At 32.6% G+C, this 27,170-nt stretch overlaps 1 protein-coding gene across 2 annotated transcripts in view; it reads left to right on the top strand.

Moving 5' to 3' along the window:
* Window positions 1–8,695: 8,695 nt before the first annotated feature.
* Window positions 8,696–27,170, top strand: part of CDK17_1 (Cyclin-dependent kinase 17) — a gene marked incomplete at its 3' end in the record, with an annotated part of 52,561 nt that continues 34,086 nt past the window's right edge. For both annotated transcript variants that reach the window (XM_051208992.1, XM_012936524.3), the window contains exons 1-5: window positions 8,696–9,293; window positions 14,327–14,928; window positions 21,954–22,055; window positions 25,146–25,202; window positions 26,349–26,558. In XM_051208992.1, coding sequence (XP_051074406.1) covers window positions 9,032–9,293; window positions 14,327–14,928; window positions 21,954–22,055; window positions 25,146–25,202; window positions 26,349–26,558 — 1,233 coding nt within the window. In that variant the 5' untranslated portion in view covers window positions 8,696–9,031. The remainder of the gene's footprint in view (window positions 9,294–14,326; window positions 14,929–21,953; window positions 22,056–25,145; window positions 25,203–26,348; window positions 26,559–27,170) is intronic.

Here is a 27,170-nt window from a genome sequence, read left to right as displayed (position 1 = left end):
CATCACTTCATAACTAGATGGTCTATAGTCAGTGAATTCAGATGCCGTATGTTACAAGTCGATGTGTTGTTTTGAAAAAGAAGTCTTGGATTTAACCACTCAAATAATGTTAGACACCATTTCGAACGGGTGGCACAGATATATTCTTCTGTAAATGCACGACTGTTAATAGTTTTAATATGAGTAGATTATAACAAGACATTTACTGCATCTAGCCGAAATCCTGAGATGTACTTGTAAGATTTTCGTATCAACACGGTTAATACTTAACTAAAATCAGATCCTCAAATATTTTCTACAGTTGTACGAGTGCTATTGTAGTGTCAGTTATTATGTTAAGCCTATATACCTTATTCTAGCTTTCGGAAATCCCATTCTATTCATTCTACTTGGGTCATATTTTGACCTTATCAATTATTCGCTTATCAGTCTTGACTGTTTTTATATGAGCGTATATGTGTGTACACTTCTTATCCCATGTCTCATCACATGTCTGTAGCTTATTTTTGTCTGCCTATAAATGTTAATTAACGCCTGACTAAAAATGAGTTGGCCTACCAGCCATCTCCACTCTGCGTTGCTTCTCTTCCTTCTATTCTATTCATCTCATATACAAAATATATGTATTCAAAATCCCATTCTCGTTATTTGACTTATTTAATTCCGTTATTGACTAACGTGATTAAAGTCGACGATGATATACGAGAATCGGCGATAGCAAACATCCATACGATCTAAATAGGAGTCAGATCCACGGGCCACTAAACTATTATCATTTAGTTCTCAGATGTGGACGAAAACTCCATTAAATAACAAATATCCCTTATTTTCTCTCTAAACTTTCCTATAGAACAAAATCATTAAACCTCTTAACTGATAAATCTGTATTTGAAAAAGTAAATCTAAAATCTCTACACTCTATGCTTTTTATCCACAGATATCATTATCCCTGTCTTATTCGGCATACAATTCCCGCTTTGTCTCTTTATGTAGTCCTCAAACTGTGAGACTATCTAATGTAAACGGTGTGATACTCGCCTACACTGAAAAGTCAGTATATTGTTACTATCACTCTGACTTATCATGGATAAAAATTATGAATGTAAAAATTAAATCTAACTAATATTCTGCATGATATACACCAAAATACTGATTGCAATAGCAGCGATTTATATCTTCCAAAAAATTCTATTCACAAAGTTAACAACAAATATAACCAATTAACGTCAACCACGAACATATACTCTCTGAATGATGATAAGATCTTAAAAAATCTCGATATTAGAGTTTGTAACGAGATTGCACACAATCTCCTGGATCCCAAACCCGCCAATAACCTAAGGGATGGTTGCTTTATAGCATATGATATGCTGGAGATCGACTGATGGGTCACGTATCTCAGAAAAAAATCATACGAATCAACTTCCACTTGCTATGTTTTAGAGATATGTAGCAGTTTATTGATCCGGATGAAGATAATAGCCTTTTGATCCCATCTAAAAATATTAAAGTCACTGGAAACCTAACACCTTTCCATCATCGTGTAGGAAAAAGTGAAGCAACAAGAACCAGTTAAAGACAACTACTGATACTGTAAACAGAATTACAAACATACGGTGAGCATGATTCAAGTAAATAAACGTTATAGCACTCTATAGAGTTAGATGGGCCAAGAAAGCATATGTCTAGGGATAAAATATGTACTTGAACGGATATAAGCAAATGCACATTTACATTTACAATTCAGGCTGTTCAAAGACAAGGTCCAGATGCTGGATATGAGGTTTTCTTTCCAGACTTGCGATCGAGCAACCATCTACATACGCGTATACGAAGTCGAGACTTCGAAAGACATCGTCAATGAATCTTTGGAAAGTTTGTGCAGCAGTTCATAAACCAAATGGAATGCGCGAAAATCCGTAAACTCCTATGGGTAGTGATGAAAGCGGTTCTAGAGACGTCATCTACAGCTATGGGAATTTAATTATATGCTTTAACCAGGTCCATTTTCGAAAAACCAGTTTTACTTTTCAAGGTAGCTGTCAGGCAACGGGTAACGATCAAGAATGATTTTCTCACTCAATCGCCGATAGTCGCCAGTTGGACGCCAGCCGTTGCTGTCCTTTTTAAAGACTATGTCCAAAAAAGATGTGCATGAGCTTTTTGATGACCGAATTATTTCTTAATTCTATCATCCATAGACCGGTTTATTTGTAAAAATTACGACAAGGCTTAAATTTCTTATCTTCAAATAAAAACAACACAACGTTTTGAGCCATTTATTGAGTGTTTAGGGTTAAAGAGTGAACTCACCACGTCAGTAGCTCTCTCGAAGTTCAAAATATCTTCGATAAGGATTTACCTGTACTCATATTCCTAAGGCTATGTACATTAGAAAAGCGTCCTCAGACATTGTATTTAAGTTGGTCGGTTACAAAGTATCACAGTCGGTTTGAAAATGGTCAATAATTGGTTTGAAAATAATATTCCATAAACGTCTTCTTTAAGGTCAAATAGACAAAAATCACGAAGCGCAAATCTTCGTTAAATAGTTTCCTCCAAATTTTAAGTAACACAACTATTCAATGATAATAACGAACAACAGCGTTACTTATGTGTGATATGCTCATATCACCCATTGTTTCAACTACAGTAAACTTATCTATTGGTCTGTGGGACTTAGAAAAAGTGAATCAACCAAAATGGATAAAACGACATCCAAAACTTCATTTCCGGTACGAAAGCACAAGAGTCGAAAGTTACAATGCAGCAACTTTATTCTGGCAGGAAAATTAAAGGCTGATAATGATTGACATTTATACAAAACATCATAAATGTCGCTAGAAATGAAGCTAGAAATGTTACGATTTGAATAGATCCTACAATGTTTTCTTATTCTGCTGTAATAAATTTATAATTGATGACAAAGCGCCAGTGTCCAAGTCAGGGTGTATACGTTAACCAACAATAACTTGTTGCAACTAAGTGGAGCTTGATAGTTCCAATACGTTACTTTGACAAGGATCGACTGGAAATCACGAATGATCGGGCGAAAAACATTTCGGCCGTCACAGTTTTCGAAGTAAGAGCGATGTTTTTGAATCCTTCGATGAGAGTATACGATTGTATTACTGAAGCTAACGACCTAATTCTGACATTCCTAAAGTCTTTGTAAGGTTGGTGTTGGGAATAAACTTAAGCAAATGGTTCTTATGATGTCTATAATCTATTATAGTGTTGTAGATTATAATGAGGTAGCCTCTAAGAAACATAAATTCCAAGGAACATATAATAGCTTTTTCAGAAATCTCTAGTGCGATTAGAATCGATAACCGGGGAATGACCCTCAGGTACATCAAAGTTTTTTGCTCATTTCTAAGTAGAACATGCAGAGCTGTTTTCCTTACTCTAAATGAGGCCTAATGGAACTATTTAAGACTAGGTAGAACGTCTTACTATCAGGTTTTTTGTTCATCGTCCGACATTTACTCTTCTCAACGACTAGAATTGCTGATCTGCACAGAACCAAACTTATAGATTGCTCCTGTCTTTAAATGAAACAAATCTATCTTCACTACAATTTCGTTGAATCGGTTAATTTAGGATATTGTAAAAATACAAGATATTCGTCTTATGAACCTGAAATGAATGATCACATGCTGCCCTAGACCATCATTGACGCCATATGAAAGGAGACGTTCATTTGCAAAGAACGTAAATGAACCAGAGAAGTTAGCGTTAACGCCAGTTAATATCATGCTATGGAATGCTCTACTGGAGTCCCCCAGGGCTCAGTACTAGGACTTCTCTTCTTCTTGATTTATATAAATGATCTTCCTCAACAGGTAACGTCAGACTTACTACATTTTACCGATAGCGTGAAACTTTGGAGAGAGATACGCAACCAAGACGATATACAGGCACTTCAGGAGGATCTGACTCGACTTCAAAGTTGGGCAGACGACGACGGACTTAACTTTAACACTTCAAAGTGTAAAGTAGTCTATCTGAGACATGTCGCAGACTACAGTTACAACTTAAGAAACTCCTTTATAGCAGTATCCCGAGTCGAAAGAGATTTAGGAGTTTTGGTACCTTACGATTTGAAGTCTTACGCTAAATGTGACGAAAATGCCGTTCGAGCAAATCTTGCACTGGTGACATTGAAGCTCATTTTTGGCCAGTTTGACAGAAGAACTTTCCACATAATCTTCAACAGTTTTACTCGTCCCCATTTAGACTACAGAAATATAGTATTTCCTCCCTCACTCCAAAAGGTTAAGGACACTCTGGAGTGCATCCAACGGCGAGACACGAAATCAGTTCGGGGACTGAAACTCAAACCTTATGAAGAGCGCCTCCAATCACTTAACCTTTATCCATCGGAGTGTAGGAGTCTTAGAGGTGACCTTCTGATAGCATACTGTATCCTTAACACTTCTGGACATCCCCTTAAACACCTACTCAAGCTTAGTCCCAATACAAACCTAAGGGGTAACACCCAGAAAGTGGAGATACAACATAGCGAAATGAACTGTAGACACAATTTCTACTCCTTAAGAGTCGTCAAATGCTGGAATTCCCTGCCGACTGAACTAGTCCAAGCGACTTCCCAGGAGTTTTCTAAGAGGAAACTTTACCTATTCTTAAGGACTAAGGATAATATCTTATTATGAGTTACCAATTTCTTTTCTTGTAATCTATCATAGTTAATATACCCAGGTTCCTTCCAGGAGGTATTGGTGACCCCCTGCTACTAGACACGGAAGCCTGTTAAGCGAAAGCTTCTTCTATTCTGTCCACAACCATTTGAACCATTTTAGCTTATTAAATAATACTAGACAGATTTTAAGTGCAGGACCATCTTTAATTACCATGTGCAATGAATACTTTTAAAAAATACTACAGTAAAAGTACCATTTAATCAATTATTTCGAATATTCGTAATCCACTGAGATCTGGTACTGGCATAATTCGACTATTTACATGATTATTTTGCTAGCTGTTAGACCTTTCAAAACATCTGGATCGAACTTCTTACACTGATTTCTTACGATCAAGGCAAATTCAATTTATTCCACTCCACCTTGTTCCGATAATTGATGTTCTTACTCCAATAGAATTACGATTTTAATTAAAAACGAGTCAGGGCGATATTATGAGCGTATTTGTTGACACAGCATACGATGGACTTTATAATCCACTAGGAAGAAAACTTGGTTATTGTTTGAGTGATTAATTCCGTATGAGTGAGCAGTGGCAGACCAACTGATTGCTCGTGTTAGGTTAATGAAAAGCATGCATTTGGTCACTGTGTATACGTTGATCATGAGTTTTGGAATGGTCGATGTAACGTCTGTTGTTTACCATCAGACGAATAGGTGCCGAGTAATCATTCTCAGTTGTTTCCAGTTACTATTTATTCCTCCTATGTGTTCCTTGATCTTCGATTTTTCCGTATCCTCCCAGGACTTCAAGTTAGGTCCTAATGGTTTCTGTAATGTATGTCCTATTCACTTCAAACGTCTTTCATAATTTCCTCTTCAACTGGACGCTGGTTTGTTTTATCCCAGAGTAGGCTGTCGTTGATTTTATCTGGCCAACGGGAATCGAGTATCCTGCGTAGGCAATTGTTTATATGTACTTGCACATATTTCAATATAGTTGAAGTAATTCTCCACGTTTCAGATCCGTACAGTAGAAGTGTCTTGACGTTCGCACTAAAGATCCTGACCTTGGTGTTGGCTGACAGTTGTTTTGATTTCCATTTGTTCTTCTGTTGTAAAGAATGCCGCTCTTGCTTTTTCAGTTCCTGCCTTCATACCCGAATTCCAGACTCTACTTACAAAGATGTATGATTATTTTGTAGATTCCCGACATCCAATCAAATAACCATTAAAACTAAATTAGAACATCTAAATAGGTGAATTTCTCTTTCGTATTGCAAAATACGTAAGTGTTGTTCTAAACAACAAAAATAATAAGTTTTTTGAAAAGCTCTCAGTGTTTATATCGACAGAATCAGGTCGAGAACGGCAAGTCAAACGCAAAATGAGAATGGGAAATTGAAGGTCGAAGTTATAAGTCATTGAAGTGAAACAGGTTTGTCAAAGCCCAGTGATAAAGAATAATCCTCACAATAATAGTCTATAGTGTGTTTAGCGCTTCAAGACCTTACTGTAATATATTTGTAAAGAGGCATCTATGCAAACAGTGTTATTCCACTTAAAACTTCATCAATGCGTACATGACTGTACAGTAATATTTATGTATAAATTAGTGGGTCAAGTACTGATTGAGTGATGACCTTTGAAGTCAACCACATAGTTAATGATAATAAACTAGGTTTGAGTACAAAAGAAAAGCTAGACACCAGGTGTTGTAGTAGTGTTAAGAAATGTGGTTAGGGCGGAATGCCACTCAGCCTTATCCAGGTCGTTGATCAAAGCAAACCGCTTTTCCTTGGTGGCTGATCATAAAAATATTAATAGTTTCTTGAACTCTTTTGAGGTCCAGTGTAACAAATTGAAATAATCGTTTGCTCTCCATGAACGGCCTATTTGCCAGTGTCCCCACACTGCACTTTTCTAATCTACTGTATCAGTAAATAATTCCCCAAAATAAATAGCTCTGTAAGTTTTCGACATTAGATGCTGACTACATTAGTTTTAATGGACTCACCTAGCTGGAGGCGCTCGGTCATGCATCCGCACGAGATCACGAGTGAGAACGCCGTGCTCAACATCCTCTGCAATCGCTGGCCAGATAAAATCCGTCGATCCTCGATACATTGATAACCTATCAAATATATCTTCGAACCGCTTCACTTCTGTCTTTTGATTTCTCTTGGTGGGCACGATTCATGTTAGAAGGTGTTACTGGTTAAAGCATTGTCAAACTCCGAATGCTTGTGGCATCTTCACTACTTTCATCAGTGTGCGCCATTGTTCTGGGAATATTCTGTTTGTTCTTTCAGTCACTAAAGTAGCTTCGTTACCACGATACCGATACAGGGCAAAACGAGTTGCGTATTAACAGTGAGGTATGGTTTCACAGTGAGCTTGGAGTTTAAACCATTCTCGTCCAGCCTCATCAGTTCCACCACTTACAAATTAGATCTATGCAATAGTCGGACCACACGAAAATATTCGAAAACCAGAAGTTTATCAGAAATGGAAAAATGAAAATAGTAAAATTAAAATTGTAACAATAAATAAGTGAACTTTTACTAAAAATAAATAATAAAGTAAAAAGACAGGAGGGTGAGTAAAATTTGATCAGACTTAGAAGGAGTCGCTACGGTCAAACATTAGAATTTCTTTAGGTTGGAAAGGGGATACAGGAATGACAAACTACATTTCAGTACCAAAACAAGAGCCGTTGCCGTGTATTACTACAGCTTTTGCCAAGTTAAAAGCACCGGATTGGAATTAATTTGGAATTCCATCCGATGGCTTTTTCTTTATATGACTCACAGCCACTATTCAATCTATGGTAAGAAATGCTTTGCCTATTCCTAAGCCTTTGTGAACTACTAAAGGTCATCTGCACCTAATCTTTAGCTATGTTGCCTTGTAGCACAGCCGATGTAACTTTCATGGTTGTAGCAACCGATTTGGTAAACACACACCAAACTTACAAACTTTGATTTTTATTAAGTCTTAAATTTATGGACAAAAGACGACAAAAAATGCCAGCTGCCCAAGGCTTTTTTCAGATCCTATGACCATTTAATGACGTAGTGTACCGGGAGCTATATCTCACCTGAACTATAGTTTCAAAAAGAGTTTTCTTCCAGACCTCCATGTCCCCCAACCCATATATCCTGTATAAGTGCACCTCATTGAAGAGTTTTGAGATTACCGCGTTATTAAGTCTGAGCTCTGTATGCGAGATACATGCATTTTTATGAACGTTCTGTGGAACGCTCTAAATTGTCTAAAAATTTTGTGGATATTCAGGGTTTGATAGTGCTACTGTCGGTAGCACCTTCGTTTTGAGGATCACATACCCAGCCTAACTAGATGTCAGGAATTAAGGAGTTCGAGGTATGTTTTGAAAATCGATGATTTATAGAGGATTATATAAGCTATTCTGACTAGGGGTTGCGAGGGTATACTAATACGACATACCTAGTAGTGATCTGGAGCGGATGCTTGGTGTATCCAGTAAAATTATTGGGTTCAAAGTCGGCGTTGGTGGCTAAGAGGACCATTCACTTTGGAGAATTATTTACCACTGTACGTCTTATTATATCATATTTCTTAAAGTTGGAGATGCCACAATTACCTGAAGTTTCACAACACCTTAACCAGTAACACCTTCTATAAACGAAACATGCTCACTGAGTGAAATCAGAAGCGAAGAGGTTGGAAGATAAGTTTGATAGGTTATCAATATATCGAGAACTGACTAATCTAAACTCACTCGTGCTAGTGGGAGAAGTTCAGCATGGCGTTCCTACTCGTGATCTGGTGCATATGCGTGACCGAGCACCTTCAGCTACGTGAGTCCGTTAAAACTCGTGTGGTCAACATCAAATGTCGAAGACTTATGGAACTAATGATTTTGGGGATTTAGTTACCGCTACAAAGTTCTTGGAATGACAGGCATTCAGTCAAGCAAATCCCTCGGTGATTTTCGCAGACCAAATACAACAACGTTGCTTACGAAAGGTTGTCAGTTAACATAATGAGCCGCGAAATTCTCTTAATTTGGAATAAAAATAATCTAATTATTATCACCAATCGTCACAACTATTAGATCGTCATGTCAATGAGAGTGTATAAGTAGCCATATCTACGGATGCACATTTTTCTTTCTGACAACACAGCTATAAAGTGCAAAAGGATCTATTCAATCAGCAGTTTGTTTTTCTACACAAAATACCTTATTACACATTTCAATGTTTTACCGACTTTGTGAAATATTTCGGACATAACGCTCAAAGTGATAAAATGTTGGTGATAGAATAAACCTTAAGTTACTTTAGTGTATTGAACTAGATCTGTAGTAGAAATTTTCATTTTCGATGACTAAAGTCGATGTGTGCAAATGGTCACCAATAAGTTTTAACCGATTTTTGTCCCATGAAAACAATGTTAGAGATAACACACATGATTACAGATTTGGCTCCCAAAGTTCTGTTTCGAAGAATGCAGACTCATCAAAAAGTAGCAGATCATCTGAGTCCATAAATCAATCTATGTGTGAATGCAAAATAGAAGAATCCAGTTCAAAAAGGAGTCACATTAATAGCCAAAAAGTGGTTTCATCGTCTTTAGTTTCCGGCAGTAAGTCATATTCATTTGATTTTTTTCTAATTTTTGAACGCTTAAAAATTTTTATAACCTCAAAAAACAGATCGGTTTTAATTTGTGCTTGGTTTAGTTGTAGTAACATAGTTCATCTCACAGACCAACTGACAGAATCCATCACGATAACTAACCCACATTGTGCAATGCTTTAAGCATCACAGACCCATTATAAAATTAGTGATGGTCATATTTGTAATGTTATGCAGCTTAAAGGAAGTACAACATAGTTTTGAGTGTCTGATAAGCGAATAGTGTTAAAAACCAATGAACAACCTATATATTTTGTTTGTAAGGGGTTGTGTCAAACGCCCGTTGCAGCTTTTTGAGGAAAAGTGGTCACCAACGAAAGAATTTTTACCTGATGACAGACATAAATTATTATCACGATTTCATATCACGGTCTCTCAAAAAGCACGATAATAATTTAAGGGATAGCAATAAAATACATTGTTTCTGAAATCCTTTTATTCAAAAGGCATTATTTCTGGGTCAATATCAAAGTATAAATGGGTTTAAACAGATACGTTGGCCACCCAGTGTAAAATGCACGTCAAATTTGGAGATTATTATATGAAAATATTTACAATCAAGAATTTCAAGTGACAAAATATTCAAAAATGCGAAATTCCGTTAACCCTCACACCACAGTAGCATCTAGATAATATGCTGTTTTCTGTCCACATACCTAGGTTTTATAAAGCCGAAGGGTCTTTCTTGAGAATCTTGAAGAGAATCAGAGTTCACCTGTCAAAATAAAAGGTTTGCTTTGTTTCATGTTAGATACTACATCAAGAAGTTACACTCAATGTAGCCTTCAACGGTTTTTATAAATCTCTAGCATGAAGTCCAGACATCAACTGATTTTCTGCAAATTGTGACGTTTAATGATGAAAATTGTTGTTATAATACTGACTGTATGTGTAAAATAGGAGCAGATGTCATTAAGATAGAAAATAGTTTTCTAACTCACTGAGTAGTAATAAATACATGTCTGCTACATCTCAACAAGTAAAAAATGTATTTCTAATCGCTGAGATATGACAAAAAATATATTTATCATTAAATTTCCACCTAACACTCAATTTATTTGAATCCAACAAGTCCAAATTCAGTAATGATGCCTACAAACCCATAGTATGGCGATTTGTGGGGTATGTGAGTAATGTTTTCTCTTTTTTTAACATACAAAAGCCATATTAGTATATTTTTAAGCCTAACGATAGTGGCTAGTGACTCGAAGGTGAATATTAGTATGCGGTTGTGGAGATTATGGAATTTTTGATTGAAATCATAAACCGATTGACGCTACACCACCATCGAACACCTGGAATCACTAAAAAGCCATTTCGTTCAATTGTGGGACTCCTCAGCAGTGCTCATCTACTATCCCGCTCGCGGGATTCTATCCAAGTGCCTTCGGTCTTGCGCATGAATGCTTAAACTCTAGATCACTGAGCCGGCATCTGGCGGTGTTCATGTCTAACCTCAATCAATCCGTGAAATTGAGAGACCGTCTCCTATTGTACTGAAGTAAATACCTTTTCCTAGTCGATACACATTAGCTCCATTGGTCACGGCCCCTCACTAGAACCCCAAGACTTCCCTCACGAAGTTAGTCACTAGTAAGCACATGGTAATTATCAATATGGGATTGAGAAGGTTATAATGTTTTTGATTGAAATCATGAACCGAATGATCATGGATGCGCACTGCTGGTGAGTCCTATAATGGGACGAAACGGCTGTCCAGTACTTCCAGGTTTCAATTGCAGTCTAACATCAATCGGTTCATGGTCTCATTCAGAAGGGGAAGTTGACGTCGTTAAAAATGTCTCGTAATCGCTCACTGCCCCGTGGGTGCATTTGCTCCTTATTGGCAATTGAATTCTTGCTTTAAAAGATAGTTTTTATTTAATTTTTATCTGATATATTTTTTTTATCAATTTGTGCTCTCTGTGAGTAATTGTTTATACTATAACTAATGCTATTGCTGCTTTGGTATTCGTCTTTATAATTTCATCAGTTTGAGAATATTCGGTTTACCAACTTGTGATGATGCATGTTTGTGCCAGGTTATATATTATCTGTGACTGACTGACTGACTGACTGGAAAGGTGAGGAGAATTTACTCCGTTCCAGAAACCTTATCATAAATTGCAAATGTGTCACTCCCTCTATACAAAACAATACTTAGATCACTTGGTAATTCCCATTTGTTCACCTGAGTCTGTTTTAATATTTCCTATGAGAAATTTTAATAGGTTTTCAACATTACTAAGCCGTGAAGTTCAAACAAATAGTGTCAAAAGAAACTAGAATGTCATAAGATGCTAGCATGTCAGAACCTAGTTACGTCAATATAACACTTACGTGTTCGCAAGAAATTCTTGGTTTTACCTGATTTCATATTCTTTTTCACATGAGGTCATTCATTTTGAATTTAAATCAAAGATTGTAACCTGAATAACTAAATAACCTTAGCATAAGATTTTTGTATCTTCATTTATTCTTCCAATTCAAAGGCTGATTTTAAAACGCGAGGCCAAACAAATGCTTTGTACTTCATCATACTGGTACTAATTAGGCAATAAGTAGGTGCTTGGCGTGTAACAAAGCATCCAAAGCTGAGAACCAGGCAATGAAATATCCCTGATTCATCCAAACAATACAAGCGAATAAACAACCCTTAGGCTCGAATACACTACGATGCTAGTAAACAAACAATAAATCCTTACTTCGCAGTTTCAGTAATCTATATTTGACGGCGATGTGGTTGGAAAAGTTTGTAGTCTTGCCTAATTTCATAAAACTTGGCAGCGATTTTTTAAGTCCTCAACGGGTAGAAACTTATTCAGCTATTGAGCAAGTAGTAACATAATTAAATCAATATGGTACATCATATTTAAACGTAATGCCAATATTATATTTGTTTGGTCTAAAATGGGCTCTTTACTCATAAAATAGACGTATAGTAAGCATTTTAGTCCTTTAGTCTGTTCAAAGAAAATGGTGATATATTGAGGAAAAATCAATTAATGTTTCTCCATTTTTGAAGAGTGTACAATATTTAGGTTAATCAATAACAATATTTCGAAACTCAGTTGAATAAATACTCATGTATATATATCTATATGTGTATACGTGTATATTTATATTGGTTTTCTTAAATATATATATGCATCGCATACCTGAGTAAATACTTGTCGCTTATAAGCCCAGTTTTTTATTCTTTTGTATTTATTCTATTGTATTTTTGAAGATATGTTTCAGTCAACATTATCATGTTATTTCTCTTGTCATTTTCTGAATTTCTAAAGTTTTTTACCTCACAAGAGAAAATCAGAGGGAAGGAAATTGGAGTGTAATAAGTTGAGAAACACTTGCAGCATAGTTGTAAGGTATTGTCGACTCGTATCGCCTCACGATATTGAAGTTAACTTACGTTTTATTCTTAATGAATATTCCTTAAGAAATAGTGAAGGGAATGAATCACAAAATGTCAAATCAACTGAAAAATTTGTACTATGTGATTGCTCTTTAAATAAAATAATTATTATTGTTTGAATATCAAATGATCACTATGCATACACATAATCTATTTTAAGTGTTCATATTTTTATTACTCAAGGCCAAAACATGCAGAATTCTAAAACGTAGTCACTCGATGAATCATACATACATCCTTAGCCATTTATTTTGGTACAAGTGAAATCAGATATGCAAATTTGGTTGAGATGTTTTTTCGGTTAACATTATTACTTTTGTTCGCAGCTACAGAAGTACTTAAAACACTTGCCTCAGTAATCTAAATAAAAGGAGTAGCATACTTATTTTGATTCATATCTTAAGTTCAGATCCTAGTTCCCAGAAGAGTCGGTTTGTGGCGGTCATAAGTTATTTGCATGTTCAGCCTTCAAAAACAGTTTCTTGTTCGTTCTACAAAACTACTAAGCTCTCCTATATACTCTTTCTTACTTCTTTTGCTTCATAATTTTTTGTTTATATTATAAGTTGTTTTGAAATTGTAATTGTTACGTTGGTCAACTTGAGATTTGTGCGTTTGCTCTTCTATTCTGACCACTTTTATTCTAGTCAATTATCACGTAAATATGGCCATCATATCATATGTTCATTATCTATATTTTGCGGGTATAATTTTATTTTTGAATACAAATATTTTAGGTTTGGAAGTGAGATGAGACAGGAAATATCAGGGAGATATAACAAGCACTGAAACTAACAGCTGTGAGTTCAGGTAAATGCAATGGGTAGCATACAATCTAAGTCTTTTGGAGTCGGTAAAAAAATCTAAAAACGAATTGATGAGTGAATGCAAAAACATATGACAGGATCACTAAGTTAAGAGTGGTTTCTGATGTGGTCAGATAATGATTGTCTCTCTTTAGTACAAAGATACAAATTAAATGGTTCGATAGAGAATGTGTAATGAAGAAGTGATATGGCTATCCTTTTCAATTTATTACTTTGAGTGCAGTAGTAGTAATGCATCATAGTTTCCTTAAAACTCTGGACCAGATCTCGATGTGACTAGCTGACACATAATTACATGAATAGATACATACGAATCCTTCAGGACCAGACTATTAAAAATACACTTTTGTTACGTGGACCTCTGAGTTCATCTCAACCAGTTATCTTTTAGTATGTACTTTAAGAAAATATTTTTTATAATGGATATAAAGTTATGTAGCGGGATTCGAAATCGAGATTCGTATATCACTTATCAGATAGGGCCTGTTACTGCATAATTCACAGCTCAAAAAGCTAAAACAAACATTTAGAGAAACAGTTAAATACTTTATCTGCAAAAACTGATATCTTTAAGAGACTATAATTATTTTGGATGATTTGATGTACACATACATTAATTTTATGTTAGATGTTTAGCGTTTACGGTTAGCTCTTAAGATATTTCATTGAATAATCTCTTTGTAATAACTTTTTTTGCAATATTATCCATCATTATGATGACTTCCATTTATTTAACAGATAAAATTGCCAAATCAGTATTTATATTAAAAGATACAAGAAGTCATCAGTCAAATAAAAGGGCAACTTTGGAACGAAATGAAATTTCAGACATCACGACACATGAAGATTTGATAAAAGCCAAATCCACGGAAGAATTAAAAAGAAACATTTCGGTCAAAAATGAGATAAAAATTACCAATAAAACTAAAAGTAATCAACCTAAATCTTTATCATCTCAAAAATCAGATGTATACTGTATTGCAGATTCCAACGACACTTTGAATCAATTGAATCAAAAGAAAAATTATAAAATGGTTAGTAAACTGTCGTTTCCAGAAACAAGAAATACAGAACATGAAATGCACATAAGTACTGATAACACTGATTCTAAACCCACCAATCATAGTGATAAGAATTCTTCCATATTACATAAAACTAGTAATAATTTTCATCAGTTTACAAATAGTAATGGTGAGAAAACGAAAAGTAATAAATCTACTAAACGGAAAAGTTATTTGAAACAAAACGCAACTCTCTTACCAAATGTACTGAGAGCAGTTGACTTTATACTGCCTACTGACGAATCAATCATTCGTCCTAATAAGTTACCACATACAGGAGTGAGTTGATAAATACATCTTATATATGTTGTTATTATTCATTTAATGTTCTGAAGTTTCACGAAGACAAACAATATTATTTGCATTATATTTATGAATTATATCGGTACATCTAAGGGCTGTTTTATCTGAAAATATGTTGAATTACATTTTGATATCATTATAAATACGCGTATTTACATATAGAATGAAAATGTAAATAATAAGTTGTGAAAAACGCTCCAGGTTTCTTGGTTAGAGCAATAAATTACCAATTACAATTTGTTTGTTTAATATAACTTGTTGTTACTACACCATTCTTAAGTAGGACATGCTAACATTTATTATTAACTATGAATAGCACTTGGCAACAGTTGGAAAGAAGAGCATAGGACAGAGTAGACTGAAGATTCCTGGTCGGACCCTATACTCCGCAAGGAGTAACAGGAGTAAGTTAGTGATTATACACTTAACAGTTTTACATTCACAGTTTTAGAGTCACACTTATAATTTGGGCTTAAAAACAAAGAAAAGTTCTGCCACTCAAAATTTTTAATATTTTAGATCATTGCTACATCAGCGAAATACGAGTAATGAGAAAATGAACAAATTTTGAATGCACACAGATTTTATTTTCTGACCTACTGGAAACTTTTGTATGATTAATTTTCTAAGCTACTATATGCAACAGTTATAGAATTCACGTAACCATCAGTAGTCTGAAAAGTGAAGGAAATGAGAAACTGAAATGACAGCATTAACTTGGATAGTGATTCTGCGATAGATAATTTATTTGTTTTGAAAAAAACATTATTGGTGATAAATTCGAAGTAATAAATTATTCACTTTATAAAAAATCTCAATCACAGTCTATGAGTAATGAATTTTACTTATATCCATTTAGTTTGCTATTACTATCTTTGAATTAGAAATAAACAAAATAATCACTGAAATCCAATTCACAATTCAATTAATGAATAATTAAAACTGACTAAGTGATTCTGTATTTTATAAAATGGTTAAGAGATTAAAGAAAAACACAACAGCTTCTAATATAATCACTCATGACTCTGTTGGCAAAGAGGGAAAAGATGAAAATTGATGACTTGACTATGAAGAAGTAGTGGGTGAGACCTTCAAAAGTTATTGATTAAAATTCACATTATTAAATAAAATCCACGAAATGTTGTTAAATGCTTATTCAAAAAATTAGTTGTTTCGACCAACTTCACCATCATTTAATTAACACGAAACATGACTTATGTCGTTAAGTGAAAAGTTAAGGGTTTTTCATCTTAGACTTATTACATAATTCTGAGTACAGAATACTGTACACTTTTTTAAACATATTAGTTTCTTACATTTCTTCCTTGCAGTTTACTCTATTTATTTATTAAGAAGTCTAAGTGTTAAATATCACACACATGTGCTTGTTATTCTCTGAAATCAGTGTATAACGCCCTATATAATGATGGAAAATGATGTGTGTCCATGCGAGGTAGCTGGTCAACTAGAAAAGCATTTAAAACCGATTAGAGCATTCTGCACAAAGAAAATCGTTCTCTTATTAAATGAGTTGACTGACTTACATTCTTTTTTATCATACCTTAAATGAAGTGTTTAGAACTATTTACGAGTAAAACCTTGTTTTACAAACAGAATGACGTAATTTCTATCAAATTGTGTGCTGATAGGCTTTGACAACAATTGCAACAGTTTTTTATGTAGTTATTATCATACAATGAAGTCACTTAACTATAGTACATCATAAAAAGTAGATATATTTTAATTCGTCATAATCACGAAGCATTTAGAAGTAAAGTGATAGACTCAAAATGTTAACTTACTAATTAAAATAATTTCAAACTGCTGTGCAGTGTACTACCAAATATAACTAAACAATTTTGTTCAGTCAGAATGTATTAAACGACAGTATCAAAACATGCTTCATTCTCAATTTTTTATCTTAAGTGGACTATGAGCCATGAATGTTTCACTATCACTAGGTATGAGTTGTTACTTCATTAATGATAATTTGTCAAAAAGTAAAATAAAATAAAAATTGTGAAATACTGTATTTTGAAATCATAAAATATGAAATTGACACTTTTGATATTTGGCAGTTCTAGTCAAAAGTAAATAACTGACAGGTGTCACATGTTTTGTAAACAGTTAAATCGTATTAAGTAGATCATAAATATTTTGATGTAAGCACTTTAGCATCTTACATAATAGTTTAGAAAGTTAGAAAATTAGGCTTAATACATTTGATGTAATAAAGAATTTCATCGATAAACATACCGGCCCTCAATGTCATGAAGCCTGATGCATTGCTCTATTGAAGATTATTTATTCCCACTTTAGATGTGCTACAATGATATGGTACATAAATATTTACCTGACTAGTTTTAATCAGATAAAATTTGACTCTCTTTCTACAGAATTGATCTAAAATCATTTGTGTCACTTTGTATTATGTACTTAAAAAGAAAAAATAACAAATTAAAGTGTTGCCATGTTTAAAGAAAGTTTTATGAAGAAAAGTGTGAAAATGTTGTAGATTTCATTCAGAAAAGAACAAAAATAGCGAAGCCTACGTAAAAAAAATCGCACTTCACTGTTGCAATATATTTTTTGCAGTGCATTCTGTCATATAATATTGAAAAATACATCAATAAATGCTAAACCACCCATAAAAACATTAATCAACTAAACACTCATAAATTTCTACCCTTTTTTGATGAGCGGTTTTTTTTTACCTTTATTAAAATATCTCAAGAAACTATAAAATATGTTAATAATTTGGTAGTTATGTTTCAAGTAAATAACATAGTTCATCTACTTATCCACAAAATAATATCAAAATTTGTGATAGCTACGTTGATGCATTTACAATGTGAAATGAGGTTTTTAAAATGACTGTTAGTACAGGAATTCTTAAGAGAGCGTATTTTTATTTCTTAAAGATGTGGTCAAACTGGTTTCTATACTTGATGGTATAAAAATAGTTTCTTTTTAATGTCTGACCACTTCAATATTCTTTGCTTCATATCAAAACGAAGGTTGATATCAAGTGCTTTTAATCATGAGCTGATGTTCCACTGACATTTCTCGACATCATTATCTAAAGGAGAGTTCTGAGTAGTCGGTTGCTCAATAATTGAATTCCCTATCATTTCTAGTCATAACGTCCCAGTGGAAATATCCTTGATGATCATCTACACGATCAAACGATTAACCTAGAAAGGAAAAGAAATCAATAGTAATAATCACTCTACCTAATGTCGAAAATCTTGGTACAGTAAAATGTTCCAACTACCAGTTGTTTAATACTGCAGCAAATACCGCTCAAAATCTTCCACCTGCATTCAATCACCAAAACTGTCTAACAGTTCAGTTGATACATACTTTTCTGTGGATTATGCTTGAATTTTAACTATTTTTACACCGTTCTATCAAAGGATAGATAACAATGAAATTATGTCAAGTGAAATTGTTTCTGCTTGAGTTTTTCGGCATTAAGTATCATAAATATTAGTAACTTTTTTTCTGACAGTGTATCAGTACATACTGTTAACGCTTGTAATGATTCAATTAAACCAAATCTGAAATAGGTCTTTTAATTGTGATATGTGTACAGATAGGAGAAAAGTGGTCCTGACATCTAAGTAAGACGCTATATATTTTTGTTCTCACATGTCCGTAGTTTCCCGTTTCATTTCAGTAAAACGATAACACTCCGTTTTAGTGTCAAATTTATTTTTTTATACAACTTTAAATTTGTAATCATGTTGTTAAGACCATACCAAATGACTGTAAAGCTTTTTTTACAAAAAAGCTTAGGATTTTTACAATGTTATTGAGTTAAACATTTATCAGGTAAAATTCAAAGAAACTAGTAAACCACTACGGCAGCAACTTGTTACTGAGGTTCGTTTTTTGAGAAATACTATCTGTGGTGAACATAACGTGTTTTCACCAATTAAATACAGTAAGTCTAGGCAGTAACAATAAATAGCTGATTTACTCAACAATGCATTAGTAATAAGTTAGCCGTTTTACTAATATACATAGTTCAAACACTCCTAACACAACGCCTCATTTCCAATAAACTTCTTATTATAGGTTAGAGTGATAAGTAACCAACTGGAGGGTTATAGATCTAATACAAAGTGTCTAATTTATATAGTGCCAAACTTAAAAATGTGTAGTTTAAAGCCAAGTCTATAAAATACCAATTATCATTTTTGTTATCATTATATAAAAGACACAATTATTAAGGTAGTACTTTGTATAAAGGCATACTTATATTACTAAGAAAGGTCATCCAAATTCAGATCAATAAATCAACAGTAAAATGATTATGAAATAAATCCTATCAATAATATAATACTGAATATATTTCTTTTAACTATGTTATGATATGATTCAAATAAAAAAAGAGAAGATAATGAACTTATTACCAACAAAATTATCACATAGAGATCACGTGTAAAAAAAACAACTCATCATTAAAGGTTACTTTCGTAAAATTTAAATAGAGAGAATAACATCATTCAACATATTCATTAACCTAAATTAATGTTTGCTGACTGATCAGTGTAATTATTGTTGAAATTGAATAATAAATTATAAGATTGGGTCTTTCAGAAATAATTGATACTCAATTTCTTTAATTCACGGTTTACATTATTGATTTATAAAAATAATAGTAATACTGATATTTATTGTAATAAAAGATATGTATCAAATATGTAATTCATTCATTTAATTATTGCAGTAATAATTCAGTTGAAGCAAATATTTGTAAACAATTAATCAAACGGTCATATATCATATATAGACAAATTTCTTTTGACAACCTCTTTTAACTTTTGTTGTAAAATGTGTTTACTATTTAGTAAGTTTAACAAGCAATCAATTCTATATCAAAATGGAGTGCTATCGTTTCGATGAAACACAAAAGAAAACTATAGATATAATGCAGAAATTCTTAATTTCATTGTTTCATACTCGCATAAGATTATTTAGAACAGTAAAATCGTCTTTCGTATGTAAAGTATTGTGAATTAGAAGTAAATGTCAGGAGTACATGCACATTGTATTTTGGGATATTGATAAAGATTTGTAGCTCAGTTGGATGATATTAGGAGTAATTTCATTCCCTGACCCAGTTGGTTTTAATAATTAAGCTACTCAGCTCTGTGATGGAAAATTTCACCGAAAAAATTTGTATTTTAACCATCCTGACTAATGAGAATATGATTTGGAGTACTATGGTTTTAAGTTATTTGCTCCTTAATCATAACATTTTTTAACAATAGGTGTATTTGATTGGTCCTCACAAAGAAAATACACTATGAATAGTTATAGCATTATTAAAGATACTTGATCATACTTTTACTCCGTGTACTATTAAATAAGGTTATCCTACTATTGTATTACTAGAAACTTTTACCTGAATGAATAACCATTGTAAAGAAAAAATATTTTCTACAACCTAGAATGAAATTAATTTACTGCGTGATCATTGTTTGCCAGATGTGGTATGTTACATCGGTCCTCAATATGGACAATAAACTAGTTTCATTTAAGTCAATGTTTAATTTAATTACAATATATCACTATCATAGGAAATGGAATAAAGTTCGCCAAAGATCACAGGTAAAATAATATCATCTTAAGTAAGATAGAAGTAAGTGGAAACTTTTCTATAGTATAATGTATTATCATAGAAATTATAGGAACATGTATTTTTAATCAGTAGTCTGAATGAATAGCTCTAGGTCCAAGAACTAAGAATCATGGAGTCAACCCTGTACTGAGTTGTAGGTACTCTTGTTTAAAGGCTTAAAAATAAGATAGAGCGGTCAGTCGTTTACCTCTACATCTCAACAGCCGTTTAGTTCATATCGTTCTGTTGTGGAAAATAACTTAAAGTTACGCTCTTGTTTGATTAACAGCTATAAGACACTGATTGAATCTTAGATCATAAATGATCGTATAAGCGCTATATTTTCATTTTGAGACAATAAATTCCAGACATTTTATGACTGATATGCATGAGTAAACAGATGATGTTCAACTGGTTGACAAATTTAAACTCAAATACCATTACAGAAAAATCAGCCGAATCGCTACAAACACTTATCGATATGAGATATAAAAACAATTTTATGACCTTTCGATAGTTGAGTCTAACATTTCAAAATTACATGGATATCCGTAGAATTTTCAATTGACAGGATTTGAAGTAACTGAACTCTGAATGTTAATAATTTAATGAATAGCATAACAAACCATACAAAAACATATTGTTACACATTCAATGTTACTATGTTTATGAACAAATTACTAAACCGTTTACAATTTTAATAATTAATTAACGTCAGCATAGTTTGTGGAGATTTTAAATTTCCAATTCACTGACTGACCTTAGGGAATCATTGAAAAACAGGAAATACTGGACAGCCGGTTTTTCGCAGTGGAGGACTCCTCAGCAGTAGCCAACCACGACCCCCTCTTGGATCTAGCTCAAGACTTTCAGGTCTCACAGTGGTCGTTTAACATTAAGACCATTTGGTTGGCATCTAATGGTTTACATGTCTAGCTTCAAATAATCTGTGGTGTTAACGACTCAGTAATTTACAAGATAAGCACTTGCCTCGAAACCTAAAGGTTTTGAGTTCATTTCCAAGTGTGACCGTGGATGCCTAGTGCTGAGGACCCTTATACTGGGACGAGGCGCGTCTCTGATACTCTCATTTTTTCAAGTAACTAAGGTCAGTTTACTGCGTAAACTATCAAATTAACTTATAATAACACATAAAGCTAGTCATGCAAAATATTAGTAAATTATGTTAACTTAACAACTGTTCATTTTCTTAACTCATAAGAAAAGTAAATAGAATAATTTTAAACTGATTGACGGTTTACTTTAGTGAATGTTTGGATAAATGGTAAGATAAAATATTACTCAACAGTAACATTGAATATTTTCTTATTTTAATGATACAATAATAATGTTTTATTTTATTATTTATTAGAGAGGAGTGAAAACTTTATCAGCTTCATGGAAGCCAACAATGTTATATAATGAAGAAAAAGGAAAACGACCAATTAATCGAAAACAACGAAGAGATTCCATGGTAAGTATGATAATCTCATTATATAAGCTGAAAAAGATAATAACAATAAGTTTTATTATCGATAACATAAAAACTACTATTTAGCAAAATACGTTATAAATAGGTTAAGATGATTGCAGTTTACACAACATTACAAATTCCTTATCATTAATTGATTTAATCATACAATAGCTATCTTATTCATTTTTAAGTTGATAAACAACATATTTCGTTATGTTTATTACGTATGGAGGATAACCATTATTGTACAATAATATTCTATTAGAAAGGAATAATCAATTAATGGTAATTCACAATGAAATTATAATGTTTATTTGAATGTGAAAATTCACTTCAAAAATATAGAACAGTCGTGTAGTTAGTGTTCTATTTCATTGTTTCATTAACACTATGATTTCAGTTGTTTAATTAAAGTATTTAAAGTCTAAGAAGTAAAAAAGATGTGGTTACGTAGAATGTATTTATGTTCCAATACACAGTAGGTAGGTATCCACTTTATTGTTTCCAGTGATATAGTGCATTTTATAAAAAATGAAAATATTCAAAACTAAGTGTGTGTAAATTTCTTTATTTCAAATGTTTATAGCATTGTTGTGAAAAGATGATTATACAAGATATCTTCAATATAGTTATCAGTCAACACTCATATGTGAATATGTTTCTTAACAACTCGTTACTCAATGTTACCTTTACATTATTAAACTCTAAACTATTCTAAAGATCTCTTCTAAAAGCCGTCGTTTGTATGGGAAAACAAGAGATTTGAGACTTAAAGGAAAACAGTGATTTATTTTGAACTTATTTTCGAACCTTCATGACTGAGCTTCATTAAGGTAGGGGGGCGCGAATTCTGGATTTCACTATTAGACACATATGTAATCAAATTATGTTGGTGTTAGCTAGTTTATTGGTGATGTATAATGTTTAGTAATAAATGGAAATTTAACATCAATGTTTCATCTTTATCTAAATCGTACTGTACAACATTCGCTGGACTCAGGATAAACAGAAGTCCCAGTAACTCTTATTTAACTTCAATTTCTTTTTTACAATTCTAAGCAACGAGTACGATTGAAGTTAATGATCAATATATGAAATAGCTTTAAGTAGATATGATTTAAACAAGACATTTTTTAAAAGATTCTCAAGTGTTTAGCACATCATTTCAGTGATAAGTTTATTTTTAAAACCATATATGTCTTCGTTTGAAGACTTCGGAAATTTTAGAAAGATTATGAAAATCTTAAAAACTGTTTTATTTCAAAGGTAAGATTTTACAGAAAAATGTGAAAAAGACGGAAATATTATAATTTAAATGAACGATTAACACTGAAATAAACAGGAACTATAGTAATAAAATTATTTTATTGGAAGTAATAAGGAAGTTCAACTGCTGTTACGAATAAATTATTTAGCAATCGTACAGTTTTATACGTGTGATGATGAACGAAATCGATTAATTATTCGGAGAAAATCTGGTAAATTACCTGTATCAAAAAGAACTAGCTACAAAAATTTAGGTCACGGACTGATCTGCGTTGAGAATCCGTAAGCCCTCAACAGCCGTTTCTTTGCAATGTCAGACTCCTTGGCAGTGCGGATTAACAACCCCATATGGGGTCGAACCCAGGACCTCCAAGCCTCTTGGCAAGCCCTTAATCTCTAGACTATTCAGCTGGAATCCAATGATTTGTGTGTTTAGCTTTATTCGGTTTGAGATATTCAACAACTATTTCACGTTACCTGCAGTGAGTGAGGACATGATTATTAATAGCTATAGGAGTTTATTTAACGAAGACTAGTCTATGATGAAAACAACTAACTTCAACAATTTCCAAAAGCTTTCTATATTAATAGATAATAATGTGCCCACAAGTGATTAACTTCTAGGAGTTTGTAAATATCACAGTATGAAACTTATATTAGTAGTTATAAATAAATTGTATATAGTTAACGACACAAACTGAAGTTCAAACTGTTTATTTTGTATCCCATACAAATGATTATATAAATAGAACATAATAAAGCAAATGTCAGATCGATTTAAATAAATCAGGAAGACAATATCAGAAACCACTTGACTTTCTGAAGCACAGTTTATAGTGCGAACTTCAGAATACATTGCATTATCACATAATTTTATAATGATAGGATGCTTGATCATTCCTTCTATAATTAGCCATGAGTTTGAATCTAAGGTGGTACACTAAATTTACAAGTCATAGTTAATATCTTCTAGGTCAACGGATCATAACTTTGGTTAGTATATCTAACTTTATTCGTAATTTGCAGGCAAGATAAACAGCTTGTCTGAAAAACAATATTTCATGGAAATTTCGAATATTTAAGTGAAGTTTAAATTTTAATTGAATTTGGCCACAACACCAGAGGACAAATAGCTTTAAAATATATCTGAACATGCTTTTTGTAACACAGTTTCAAAGTCTGTTGTTACTTAATTCTCGATTTCTCTCTATGATGATTCCTTCTCTTGGATTGCCAAATGCATAAGGTAAGACATTATTCTACAATCTGGGTTAGCGAGTTTTAAATATTTTCGGAGCATCAATAAGTTAAACTACTTATTGCATCAATGACAATCGATCAAAATGTACGAATAATTCACAGGTTTTTTTATTTGATTTTTTTAAAACACCTATATTTCCATTGTCGTATTGCATACAATAAGTTATTGATGTCTAATGTTCACTAATCTAGACAGAACTTATCAGTGATCACCTAAAAGAAGCTTTTATAGCTTGATACTTCTGACACTAATCAAATAATCATGTTGTTTCAACGAAATAAATCTATTAGTATTCCTCTGTTTCACTTAGATTGATAACTAGTGAATATAACTAATTTAATAACAACAAAAATCCGCTGAAACGGGATCAGATTTCAATTTCCTTTTTACGTTAAATGAATAAACTGAATTTTTCGAAAAATATTTTTCTATAGTTTTTACTTTTAAAATTGAACAGTAGACAATTCAGTATACATATTAGTTAGTTTTCTTTATTTGTTTTCTCGATCTGCTTGCTCTATACTACTTACGTTTGTATAATGTGAAATTTCTAATATTTATAGTATGAAAAAGGATATGGTAAACTTTCATCTTACAAAATATACGAAAAGTTGGGTGAAGTGAGTTTCTTATCTCAAATATCTTGATAATTATAAACAGTCGGTATACATTTGTGGAAATTGTTGAGTTCAAATTGATATCATGAATGGATCAAAATCAAACCACCACTGAAAACTTCCGAGAACTAGATGGTTTCTTCGTTTTAGTATGGAACTCCTCAGCGGTGCGCATCCACAATTCAATATGCGTGGCTCGGACCTAGAATCTTTGGTCTCGCGGGTGAATGCTCGGCCTTTAAAATACTGAGGAGTCCTACGACGGGACGAAACGACCGTTCACTTCTTCCAGGATTTAAGTGGTGGTCTAAAATTGACCCATTCATAATATTAGTTTAAAATTATAAAAAGATTGACTAATTTACATTTTATCCACAATAAAATATTTACTTGATGTCAATACTCTAACACATCATTTTACCAATAGCAATATGTTATTTAATACATCACTCATTATCAAGTGTTGAGTAATTATTATTCTAATTTCTTCACTTATGATGCTTTAAAGTTTTTGAATCACATTCAAACCTGTCAATTTTTAATGACTGGATTTAAGAATTCTGTAGTGATCATATGACTAGCCTGATCCAACTAGTTTCAAAGTTCTAACCATCATACTCAAAGTAAATTAGTAATTTGAGATATGTAATCAATAATTATTTTTTATATTTATTTTGATAGTCATAAATAAATATGAAAAAATAATTTTCAAGTGTATAAAGCATATATTATGCTTTGAAACAATATATGTTGTTTATTCGTAAAATATTTTTATAATACTGAATTGATCGCCCTTTCTACTGGTATTCAAAACCATCCATCTTAGTATTGATTTTGTAATTTTATAATTTTGCAACTTTGTAGCATCCTCTTTTAATCAATCCAAATGTATCCGGTACACATGTAATATCACATATCTATTTCAGTTACTGTAACAATAATTCTAGGCGTTCTAACATTAATACATAAAAAAAATTGTGATATAATTGAAAACATCATAATATTTTACATGGTATCCTCATTGAAAAAATAGAGTTCGAAAAACCAGTTTAATAAATATTTTATTTACAATATTATGCCATATAATTTTCGGATTTTAATCAGTTTCTTTTTAATTTTTATTTAAAACACAATAAAACTAACTTCAAGGGAACATATGCAACCGTTTATAAGGGTTATAGCTTAGTATCTAAACAATTAGTGGCTTTGAAACGAATACGTATGAAAAAATCCGAAGGTGCACCGTGTACAGCTATACGTGAAATTAGTCTTCTTCGTGGATTGAACCATGCAAATATTGTGAAACTGCACGATGTTATTTATGAGGCCGGTTCATTGACATTGGTATTTGAATATGGGGTAAGTTGTTTCCTCTCTTTTCTTCTTTTCCTTTCTGTGTTCAATAATTGTGATAAACAATAACATAAAATAATTAACATGTATCCTTACTATAGGTTTTTGTGTAACTGCGGAGGTATGAATATATCAACTGGTAAATGTTTTCTACGATTAGTAAATATGCTAGATAAATTTCGAGATAACTTGAAGTATGAGTTGATATTACAGTTTACTAGCGAATAATTATGTTTACGAGTGAAATGTTCCAAAACGTTCTTGTTATATTTATTATTAGTTGCGAAATCTGTTTCTTTATAATCACTAAACAATTAACATTGTTATATATATATAGTAGAATAAAACATTATAAAGGTCGGACTGAAAGTAATACCGTACGTTTATGCACATGTGTCCCATCTATATTCTTCCTATAATTATAATTTTTCAAAATGTCACATGTAATATCTCTTTACAAACAGAACTTATACCTTGATAAGGCCCGCTAATGATGAAAGATAACATTTTTACTAACTTCCGTAGTATTGTTTTGAAAGTGGATTAAAATGTTTATATTTCACTTCAAATTTATGAACCATGCATTGAACGAGTATATTTCAGAATGGGTTTATAAAA

Source organism: Schistosoma haematobium, chromosome 1 (assembly GCF_000699445.3).
Source record: "Schistosoma haematobium chromosome 1, whole genome shotgun sequence".
NCBI classification, from domain to species: Eukaryota; Metazoa; Platyhelminthes; class Trematoda; order Strigeidida; family Schistosomatidae; genus Schistosoma; species Schistosoma haematobium.
The sequence above is the reverse complement of the archived record's forward strand: the minus strand, read 5'-3'. Positions and strand labels throughout refer to the sequence as shown.